Below are 12,321 nucleotides of genomic sequence, written 5' to 3'. Positions count from 1 at the left end.
AAGAAACTATAGTTTTGTAGTTGCATTACGTCTCGTTAGTGTCGATACTCTGTATTATTTATCGGCTTTCTCAAGCATATTTAAGAGCCAAGTGCGTTTTCATTTATTTATCGTGTATACACATCTCGACGAGGGTGAGGGCTTGTTTATTCGTATTGTATACAAATTCTTCTTACAATTATTTTCTATTTTCTGTTTGAATTTTTTTTTTTTTTTTTTTAATCTCTGTATTCTGACAATTCCGTATTCTTCTTCCTTAGAGGAACGCAATACCGACAGCATTAAATTAGCCAGAAATTGTCATTTATTTTGAATATTAAAAGCACGATGCACAGGCTTTTTTAGTAGCTCGTTGTATTTTTATTGAAATTGCGTTCAACTCCTTTCTCTATTCTGTACTTTACAAACCCGGAGAGATTAATTGTTGTCAGTAGCAGGTTGTTAATAAAAATGCTATCGTTAGCGCTCTCGATACGCGGACACCTTTAGCCATCTCTCGTAAAAGAGGTGATGTTTTACAACGTTTTCCGCGATAATAGCGCACGCGGTGTTAAACCCTTACGATTGACGGCGAGCAGAGAGAACGAGCGACGAGCGGTGGCAGTGACCCATGACCCGGATCGTGGAAAGTGGGTGCCAGAGGGGCGTGTATGCACACCCGGCGCGCGAGGCCGAGGGGTTGGGGTTAGGGTAGGACATCGTCGAGGATCGATTTTCCCTCTCGGTGGGCTCCCTCTGCCCTCGACGCGCAGGAAGGGAGGCTGGATCGCGAAGGGAGAGGGTTCCGCCGCCGGCGCGAGGGGAGCGAACGAGAGAGGAGCAGGCGCGAGTGAATGAGAAAGGTAAAAGAGAGCTGGATGAGACGCGGGGATGTGTGCGTGAATAACGCGAACGGACGAGAGAAAGAGAGCGTTTGCTCTCTCCGAAAGGGTGATGGAGGGTAGTGAGTACAAACGTGGGAGGCGAGAAAGAGGAGGGGGGAGAGAGAGAGAGAGAGAGAGAGAGAGAGATTCCCTTGGGGTCCTAGAGCGCTCCCGATATTCCGCCCTTCTTCGGCATCCGCTTCCGTTCTTCGCGTCGCGCGTCGCGGGGTGCGCACTTCCTGTAGGATCCTGTGGCATCCTACGTGTCCCGGTCTGAGACCGCGCTCCGATGGAGGGCCGATGAGAGAGGAGAGAGAGAGAGAGAGAGACGGAGAGATCGGCTCAAGCAACCCGGCCGACCCAGGAACGCGCCGCGGCTCGATTGAAAGAGGAAAGTTGACACACTATGTCGGAGGGCTCCGACCGACCGCCTCTGATATAAACGTTATTGGCCTATATTCCGGCCTATATTTCGACGCATCTGAGCGGTCGAAAGCGGCCAACGCGGCCACCCAATTTCTCATTTTCATACCTTCCGCGATCACCGCATCACTTCTCTCTTTTTTTTTCTTGTACCAAGAAGATTGCACGCGCGCAATCTCCTCCATCCTCGATAGATTATACACGCGTGTATAATTTATTAAAAATAAATTTGGCAGTTTTGATAAGGAGATGCACTATCGATGGCCGGATTACACACCGTGTGTCGCAATCCGGAAATCGATGCAAATGAGATAATATGGTTTATTATTATCCCGCGGTTCTATTCCAGCGAGTCCGAGATATACGTGCATAATGCGATGCAGTTGTTGTACAACGGTGCCTGATGTAATTGTAACAATCTGATGGATATCGTACCGCGAGCAATAGTCGTAAGATCGATGCGAATATAATAACATGGTTTATTATTATCCCGCGGTTCTACCTCGGGGAACGGAGATACGTATATAATGTTATGCGGTCAATATATAACGCTGTTTCTCGTACAACTAATATAACTATGTGATGCGATAATATCGCGAATAACAGGTACAAAAGATCGACGCGGATATAATAACACGATTTATCGTTGTGTGATAAATACGCTTTACTCTGTCCTTCTCTCTTCTCCGGAAAAATAAGTCGCTTTTCACCGCCTAGCATTGCTTTTTAATTAAGGATTTATCGGACATATGGTCCCTGCAAAATAAATAAAATTTAGAAATGTGTTAATATTAACACTTTAAATAAACCATATATATATATATATATGAATAAGATTATATTTTTATTTGCATTTTTATGCATATTATTTTTATAGTTTATTTACTCTATTTATCATTAAAAATTAAATAATTTTTTATAACGTTGAGAAAAATCTCGATTTTTTTTGTGTAAACACTTAGTATTCGAGATGATTTACATAAAGTTTTATTATATTTGTCTGTTTAGTTATTCTAGTTAGTTATTCTAATTAGTAAACAAATAAATTTTAAATATTTTACAAAATTGATCTTTGCATTGCAATAAAATTTTACATAAATTGTCTTGAATATTTTAAGTACTTAAATATTTATTATTTTATTATTAATTATATTTTTATTAGAACACACGTCTACTTCTTATTGAAATAATTTTTTATCCTGATAGAAAAGCGCTGCCAAATTTTTTTTCTACTACTTTCAAATGCAATATAAAACAATCTGTAATTTTTCTAATGTTTTGAGAACTATATTCTATACATTCTTAAATACAAGTTCTCAGTCGAATTATCCTTTCGAATGAAACGATGACTATTAGAAATAAAAGAAAAAGAACATCAATAGAGGTCCTTAATGTCCTTACGCACTACACATTTTAAACGCGTCTTTTGCCGTTGCAATTGCAAATCTCCCTCTCTTTCTTTCTCTCTCTCTAAAAGTCCTAAACGGGTATCTCGCAGCTGACGTTCAAAGAGATCTAAAGAACGCGTCGAGAATTTTTCATTTGGGTTACTCGATTACATTGGCGCGAATGACGAGCGCGTTTTATTAGTGCCGACTAAACCGCGCACAAATATCGTCGCGTATAATAATTAAAAAAAAGTTTACCCTTGGCAGCTTTCCCAACATCGTTCTCGTATAAAAGCGATGTTGAGCTTTACGTCGAGTTTGAAGATCGTACGTTTTAAAGTATACATCGAGTATCTATCAGATATGAAAAAAATGATAGAACAAATAGCTTTATTAGGGTAGATTGAAGGGAATCATTTTTTTTATAAAAAAATTATAAAAAATTTTGTTATTAAGTTTTATTCTAAATTCTTAATCTTTACACCTTTTGCTTGAATTTTATATAAATTAATACATACATATATAGTATTCTTATTGCACAACGGAAAAATGAAAGAAAGGAAATTGTGCGATTTGCTCCAACAGAAGTAAGTCATCAGTACAAAAAAAAAATAAAAAAAAATAAAATAAAATAAAATCTAAAAGAAATAAAAATAAGTGAATAAACTTTTTGGAAGTATTTATTTATTAAGTCTTTTAAACGTTACAAACTCACGAAATTGGAATCGTGATCTTATATGAGAAACAAAATTTTTTCGCGCATTCCCGATTATTTCTCTTTGAATTCGCGCTTTCCTTGTACTCTAGACTTTGGTATACGGGTCCGTGTAAATTTTGAGCGGCTCCCTGTACGTGCAGCTGAAGCTACGTGTCGAACCGACGCATATGGAAAACGACGTGCTTTATGTACAGACCTCTTTTATGCACTTTGCGAGAAATAGATAAAAACGAATGCATACATGCGCAAAGAAGAATTCCGTGGCTACGAGATCGTCCCGCATACCTTTTCCAACGCATTTCGATATTTCTTCTTCAAATTTCTTTACTTTTGCGACGATGCTCTCTCCCTCTCTCTCTCTCTCTCTCTGTCTTCATTTAAATGACGTAACCGAAATTCTACATCTCTCAAATCGAGTCTTGATAAAATACAAATCGCTACGGGATTTATTTTAATAATATCTACGAGGTTTCGACAGTACCTCGCCTCTAGAGCAGATGTTACGATGCATCATATATTAAAAAATGTTTTAAATTGTTTTTTGGCCTGTGTTGCATATTGCGAATTGTTTTTGCTCGAAAAAAAAAAACGTGAAGCCCCAAGACACTTCGGTGACAAAAATTTGATTCACATTTACATCGCACACGAAAGAGACATGTTTTCGACCACATACGGACACGTGGAGTGGCTCTCAACGATAACGATGCGGTTGATTGACAATGATTGTTATCGCGGATGTCTCGCATCGATCGAAACTAGTTCAACTTGATTTTGACGAATTCATATTGCCACGTTGTCGAAGGTGTGAATATTTGATGTACTTATCGTTTTCCGCTCTTAAGAGTGCTGTTACATTTGTCATGCCGGTCTCACATGTTGATAAATTTGGAGATTTATAATAGCGTCGAGAAATAATGATTTACAAAGATTCACTGTCCCTTTTTAGCTTAAGGTTAAACCATTTTTAAATATATCAATATGTCAATATTTATACTTTAAATAAACTGTATCTATACATATGATTGTATTTATAACGTTCTATTTTTATTAAACAATACATGTTTGTAGTTTATCTATTATTTTTTATTTGTTACAATACTAAAATTAAAAAAAAATAATGACACAAATCTTGATTTTTTTATAATTAAATACTTTAAATATTTCAAATGGTTTATGCAAAATTTTATTGCGATTCTACTTAGTTATTCTATAAATAAATAAATAAATTTTGTTCATTCACAGAACAATTAATCTCTGCGTCGTAATAAAACTTTACAAAAATTTAGATTTTTATGCATTTTTATTTTCATACAGTATATTTCTACTTCTTATTACAATCAATTTTACTAAAAAAATTACCTCCAAATTTTTTGTATTACATCTAAATGCTGTGTAGAACAATTTGTAATTTTTTTACAATTTTTTTATTACTTTGAAAATAGGTGAATTACAATTCCTTTATACAATTTTTTGTTTGAAACACCGCGTGCATTTCGTGCATTTAAGTTAGGCATATTTCTGCAAAGTGGCAATAAAAATGTGCAACCATTCCCTCTCGAATTGGTAACATTCGCTTAATGAAACGTGCGTCGAATGCACGTCTTTTCATTTTTCCATTCGGCACGCGTAACGCACAGAATATTTATGGAATATATTGCGGATGCCGTAGCACGTATTTATTGAACAAATGTTGTCGAATAAATATTTTTAAAAATACATGCGCAATGTTCCGCAGTTGTTTGTGATCTTTCAAAAAAAAAAAAAAATTACGAATTATCTAATCGAATCAATATCGCTGACTAACTCTCATTAATTTCTCTTTCGTTCTGTTTCAGTTTTCTAGATAAAGTAGCCATCGTAAAACAGCCGGATTATACGCCCACGGAACAGGTGATTATTACACTTTCCCTTTCATTTGATTTTCCTGGTGTCGGTAATGAATAATTCTAAGTATTCAGATATATCGGATTTTTTTTCAAATACAAGTATCCTCTACTCAAGATTATCTCAATTTTTGGAATTGCTCTTGATAAAAATTAAGCAAGATTATGACAAAATTTTAAGCATTTTTAATAAGTGATTTAATTAAATATTAACCTAATATTATATGTGTTAAAATTATATTTAAAAAAATAAGATATTTATTTCTTCTGCTTATATAACCAAGAAGGGACTTGGTTTACATAAAATCCTTAAGTCACACATTGATCCATACCTCACAAACTATCACTTAAATTTATATTGTCTCTTTATATTAAAAAAAAAATATTAAATTAAATACATGAGAGAAAAATTACTTAATTTAATAAACATTTATTTGAATAGCACTAATGATATATTTATTAAATGTAAATACATATTTAATACAAGAACCACTAATTTACATGTTATTTTTTCTTATAGAGTAAATATTTCATTAAGTACTGCTCGAATAAATATTTATTAAAATTTAGGAACTTTTTCTCTCAGTGCATTAATTTTATAATAGTAAATATTATAGTAAGAATTATAAAATGTAAGAAAAATTTTTTGTTATTTTCTAAGTAGAGGTAATCGTTTTTAATAATAAAATAATTATTTTGCTTATACAATGTTTTATTAAAAAATATAAATGCGCTGTTGAACTTACGATTGAATTCAATTTACGAGCGAAGTCTCGAAACGTAGGCCCATCGTAAGTAGAGGGTATTCTGTATGCCTGTATTTCCGGCGTTGAAAAATTGAAATTTACTCCGATCTCAAATTCTCGCTCGGCGCTCGCAAAGCGATTCCCGCTATCGTCACGTCTTGTACGTGTAAAGAATAACGAGTGTGCTTGCGTTTTGTTCCAGGATATCCTCAGGTGTCGAGTCCTCACGTCCGGCATTTTTGAGACGCGGTTTCAGGTCGACAAAGTAAACTTTCAGTAAGTCCCATAGTGCGACACGCTCCGCTATTCGCTCGCGCGCTTTACTTCAATGTCGTGTGGCTATATATAGCCGATAGTATTACAGTAACATCGGCCCACGGTAAATATAAACGCAAAGCAGCGACGACGACGACGACGACGTCGACGACGACAACGACGACGACGACGACGGCGGCGGCGGCGGCGCGCATCTTAGCCTAGCCACCGCCTCCCATGTATCTCGCCAGGCTGCTCGCCGCTGACAAAACTTACACTGTTACAACGTATAAGCTAAAATCCGTTAACCGCGTTAACGCCTTCGCAACTTTGTAACATTTTCCCTTTTTGCGTTCACTCGCAGGTCACGTACGGCGCCCTACATTATTTTCTATAGGACCACCACACCCTTTTGTTTGTCGCTTCTCTCGCTACGCTCACGTAGTCGCGTTTCGCTTCAAGCAAATCCTCGAGAAATTTGTCCGTTTGTAACTTTAAACCTCGAGCGTCTTCTCAAGAGGATCCGTAAAATGTATCGTGATGTAAATTCCAAGTCGGTTGGAGATCCATTTTCAGAGGTCGGAAGATCTGGGAATGCGAAATTTAGCTTTTTGCGATATTGATATCAATATTGGTTCTTTGAACGATCCTAAACGGATAAGGAGTTGCGACATACTCGTATATGAGATACGGATCGTTAAATGCGGCTCGCGATACCACAATCGGATATCTTATTGAGCATCTCCCTGTTTGTTGCAGTATGTTCGACGTCGGTGGCCAGCGCGATGAAAGAAGAAAATGGATACAGTGTTTCAACGACGTTACGGCAATTATATTCGTCACAGCGTGTAGTAGTTACAATATGGTACTCAGAGAAGACCCTACGAAATTGAGACTCAGAGAGAGTCTCGATCTCTTCAAAAGTATCTGGAACAATCGGTACGCAGCTCCAATTTCTGTTTTAGCCGTCGGGCAGAATCCTTTGAAAATCCACGATATTTCTTTAGCTGAGTGTTTACTACCACACTGAGAGAAAAATTTTAATGAAAAAGATACATTTTCTTAAAACCATATGTCGACGCAAGCATTTGTTTGTTCTGTTTAAGTAAGTAGACATATTATCTTGAGCATATAACTTTGCATCTTTACATTTTATACATTTAAATAATGATTGTACAAATAAACTAAGAATATTATTAAACTTATTTAAATTATTTTCTTAAATTAAGAAATTATTGTAGATATATCTTGAATACAAAAATAATCAAACAGTAAATATTGTCTAGAAATTGCAAGAAAAAATTACTTGAATAAACAATTATTCTTTATTTTATCTATATAAATATTTCAATCGGGACCCACTGAATACATTTTTTTGTTGCAAGGTATTGTTTCTCTCTCGGTGCGGGGAAAACCTGAAATTTTCAAGAAATTAATTTTTTATCCACGAAAATAGATTTTTATGACATTTTACTGATGCTTATGGAAATTGTTAGAATTTTACTTTTAAATTTAAATCTTTTTTTTTTCTGGTAAAATTATTTCCAAGTTCCTGGAAGATCCAGAAATTTTCCGGAAATTCTTTTACAAAGTAAACACCTTGTTTTCGATTCCGACGAGCGCGAGCGCTTTATATCGACACACGTCGTTATTTCACGCAGGTGGCTCCGCACGATCTCGGTGATCCTGTTTCTAAACAAGCAAGATCTATTAGCGGAAAAGATCAAGGCGGGCAAGCACAAATTGGAGGATTACTTCCCGGAATTCGCGCGCTATCAGACGCCGGTCGAGCCCGGAATGGCGGCGGATCCCTCGGAAATACCTGACGTCATAAGGGCCAAGTACTTTATCAGAGACGAGTTTCTCGTAAGTATAACGCTAACGTAACACGCCGCTGGTTGGTCCCGATCGATCATCGTGGCAGCGTCCGAGGTATCGTTCCGACGTTGCTACGACGTTGCCCCCTTTGTTTTTCTAGCGCATAAGTACGGCGAGCGGCGATGGCAAACACTACTGTTACCCGCATTTCACGTGCGCCGTCGACACGGAGAACATCAAGAGAGTGTTCAACGATTGTCGAGACATCATCCAGCGGATGCACCTGCGCCAGTACGAGCTCTTGTGACTTCGTTTCTGCGGACGTTTCCTGTCATCATTCGTCAAACCGACGCTCGTCACGCTCATGCTGCACCTCGAGTTGCTGCAGCCACTGTGAATCGAACGAACGAGCTGTGCCGTGAACGAATCGTAGCCGCGCCAGGACTCTCTTCTCTAGAGTTCCACGTACCATGCCTGGGCGTATTCAGGTAACGCGTAGGGCTTCCTCGCCGGTGTCCAGAACCGGAAAGCTGTAGCCCCCCTCCCGAAGAACCGAAGCGCGTCCGCCGCGCGTCCATCCGAGAGCGCGTCAGCGGAGGATCCCCGAAGAGTTGACTCTGCGCGTGAATCGATCGCGCTTCTTCTCGTCTCGTCGAACGGATACATCATCATCCCGTCGCGAGCAACTCACCGCTGCGTGAAATCTGTGTCTGTTCCTTCTCGCGGCGAAATAAATTGGCGCCGAACCGAGCGAGCGAGGCATACGACGCGAGATGACCATCGCGCGTCAACGCGACGGCCCCGCACCGTGTCCTAGTAGTTCGTGAGTCACAGCTGGACGCAAACGAACGAGCGGGCGTATTCTCGATCACTCGACTCTCCTTTGTTGAGTTTGATGAAAGAGTGTGCTGAACGCTCAGTCATCGTCGCAGCCGCCGCCGCCGCCGCCGCTGCCACCGCTGCCACCGCCGCCGCCAGACGACGAACGACTCTCTCGCGCCGTATTATTACCTCGTTAATTTTATTCCTCTCGCACGTGGATTCCGTCGAACGTGGCGGAACGCGCGAATCCTGTCGTAAGCGTGGGCCAACGTCGTCGTCGGATGTGATTCGAGAGACGATTCTCCTCGTTCAACGCACTCTTGACTCGCGAATTATCGTTCAGATTAGAGTTAAGGATGTTTCCTAAGACTTAGGCGAACCTCTCCGGTAAAAGAAGATGAAAAAAGAAACGACTCTTTTATCGTTTTTGACTTTCCTCCTTTGATCGTTTCCGAATCTCCGCTATACTTTTGCCTCTCGCTCCCCTACTTCCCTATTCTCCCTCTACATCTCGCTTAGAATCTCCGCGTCTCCGCGTCTCCGCGTCTCTCGTTTCCTACGTTTTCTTTCGTTGAGCTTTCGACTTCCGAATCTCAATTCTTTTTTTTATTGTTACATTGGCCCGCGACCTATAGGAGTCTCAGCCGCGCCCTTTTTACGAGAAGAGTATTTTGTGAGATTTTACAGTATTTCGAAGAGCGTTTTAATTATATAACTATGTATCGAGTATATGTACAGGGTGACCGTCCACGGATTCTCATCGTTTTAACGTACGTTTCTTACGATCGAGGTCTCTCACGGATATGGATTTCCCTTTTTTTCACCGATATATATATATATATATATATATATATATATATATATATATATATATATATGTATATGTATATGTATACCGTAAATCGAGCTACTTTTTTAATTTCTCTGTACTTAGGCATGCGCGCTACCCCGCAGTAGCAATCGCGTCTCTGTATGTCCTCTCTAGCCCACGTAAGAAATGTGCCACGTTCAAGTTCTCCGTTATCACGCACGCAAGTATAATTTCACGATACGTTGCACGCGCACACAGTGGCGTTCCGAGACACTTTCGTGTAAGAGTAATCGTTTTCCTTTCGCTCCTGGAATTCGCATCTCGTGCTTTCAGAGAAATCGTCGCGTTCCCCGGATGATACGTGATAACGTGTACAACTTTTTACTGATTCGACAATTAATCACGGTTGATAATTTTTACGATCTCGAGACAAGATTAGAGTCGACGTGCAAAAAGATCCTGTCGCTCGCACGTCGCTACAAATTACATCCCACTTTCCTCGTCGTCGCTACTTGAACGCCCGACGTTGTGCCCGGCGGTGAGCCATCCGCCAACTTTCCTTCGATTTTCATTATAATAACTTTAATCGAAAAATAACGAAATGCTTGCGCGCTAATGACGTATATACATAGATCAAGCCACGCAATTTAAAGACAGCTAATTAGCAGCTAATTTCAGTCGTTTTCCTATTGAAATATAAAAATCAAATATTTTTTCGCTACACTATTTAACGATAAATAATCAATAAATTTACAGTTGTATATAATAATTTTATAAAATGCAGAAGCTATATATATACATATATTTTTGGTGAGAGATATGTACTAAGTCTGAAAATTTGGCATTAATAGAAGATTGGCCACGATCGTATTAATGAGGATAAATAACATAACGCATAAATAAATAGTATTAACAAATAATGTGATCTCGCTAATAATAGCAGTATACTAGAAGGAAAAAGAAAATTTCGAAGAACGAATCCTCGCGCATTTACATTGTCAATTATCAATTTCATTCTTGCTTGATGTATACATGTTCGATTTATTCTTCCTAAATGTGTGTGCCTCCAAAAATCTATTGCACACTACGTCAGTGCTTTTTCTGAAAATTTTTGCAGCTTTTTTAGTTACGAAAGGCGTAACACATTGATTATTTATTACTTGCTGCGAATTTTCATCATTATTTTGAATTTGTGACATTTTTTTCTTTTTATCAAGTAAAATTGACGCTCGCAGTGAGCTTTGCTTTGCCGGTACAACCTTCTTCTTTGTACAACTATCTTTTCATTAGTTGATTGTGCATTAAATAACTTATTTCTCTCAGTTGCCTTGTTACTAGAGACTTCCCATCCCATGCCATACGAGTAATATGAAGTATATAAATTAAATAATAAGAATTAAAAAATCAGATTTAAAAGGAAAAAATGATCAAACGTATTAGTCTATCAAATAAAAATACATGCGGTGTCATATTGCGTCAGTCTTTCCATGGGCCCGAAGCATCTCACTTTGCTCAGATCTCTTTTTGAAAATAAATGATAAATTTGTTTACATAAATTGTTCACATACAACTCGACAGAATTTATATAGTTTTCGCGAACGCGCGGAAATCTAATAAGTCTACCGAGTTCTTTATTTATTATGAGGTACTCACATGGCAAGTAATTATGATTTCCTTTTTTATAAAAATATTTGTCGTTGAGCACCAAGCAGGCTTTACATTCTATTTTCTTCCTAGAAATACACCTGCAAATATTATTTTGATAATCTTTTAAATAAGAAAAATTGTTGTCATCCACGTATTTTAATGATTCTAGGCCTCACCCTCTTTGAATCTGTAATAAAAATTAAAAAATTAAAAACGAAATAACTAAAATAAGTAAATCAAAAAGAACCTATTAGTAAATTATAATGTGGAGTTTTTCGTACTTTCAGTTTACTCAAACTCGACCGTTCAATATCGAGTAAATCTGTTTGTTTTATTTTCATATTTTTTTATCTTTATATCGTCCGTTGCCGTTTGTGCTATTCTTCTTATATCAACCGTTGCTTTTTAATCTGTAACATGATAATGAACGTGAGTTTGTAATTATTAATTCGTACGTGTTTATATGAAAAAAACTGAAAACGTTTTTTTCTCATACAAATTGTGCGGGGGTCCTTTTGTAAGATTTCTTACCAATTATGTTTTGGCGAATCTCTGTGGCACTTGATGTGCCAGGTCGCAGCTCAAAAGTTTTATTCCTATTTTTAGTAATATTTGTAGTAGGAATTTTTTGGACATCATCCATGTTCTTATAAGATTCAACTTTTCTCGACACAGTCGCAGCTAACCTAGCTAGACTGCGAGTATTTTTTTTAAATATATTTCTTCTCTTCCTTTAAATAAAGTTACTTCAGGGAATCCAGTTGGCGGTATTTAAATTTATAATTGGGTGGCGCAAATGATTTCCGTCTGTTTACATCCGATTTGACTTGATCGTTTGATGTTTGTTCTACTGTTTGATGAATTAAATTACAAATGTTCTCTGGAATGTCGCGTTGAGATTGAATTTTCATTCATTCATCACAAAGATTCTGAAGTCTGTTTTTTTT

The 12,321-nt window shown here is 37.8% G+C and overlaps 1 protein-coding gene across 1 annotated transcript in view; it reads left to right on the top strand.

Moving 5' to 3' along the window:
* The window catches only part of LOC105205688 (guanine nucleotide-binding protein G(s) subunit alpha), a 39,443-nt gene that overhangs the window by 26,186 nt on the left and 936 nt on the right, over positions 1 to 12,321 (top strand). Inside the window, exons 6-10 of the mRNA XM_011175158.3 lie at positions 5,228 to 5,282; positions 6,224 to 6,297; positions 7,036 to 7,215; positions 7,938 to 8,142; positions 8,255 to 12,321. The exon at positions 8,255 to 12,321 is cut by the window's right edge and continues 936 nt beyond it. Of these exons, the coding sequence (XP_011173460.1) occupies positions 5,228 to 5,282; positions 6,224 to 6,297; positions 7,036 to 7,215; positions 7,938 to 8,142; positions 8,255 to 8,401 (661 nt within the window). The 3' untranslated portion in view covers positions 8,402 to 12,321. The remainder of the gene's footprint in view (positions 1 to 5,227; positions 5,283 to 6,223; positions 6,298 to 7,035; positions 7,216 to 7,937; positions 8,143 to 8,254) is intronic.

Source organism: Solenopsis invicta, chromosome 5, assembly GCF_016802725.1.
Source record: "Solenopsis invicta isolate M01_SB chromosome 5, UNIL_Sinv_3.0, whole genome shotgun sequence".
Lineage (NCBI taxonomy): Eukaryota > Metazoa > Arthropoda > Insecta > Hymenoptera > Formicidae > Solenopsis > Solenopsis invicta.
This window is presented reverse-complemented; position numbering and strand designations above follow the sequence as displayed.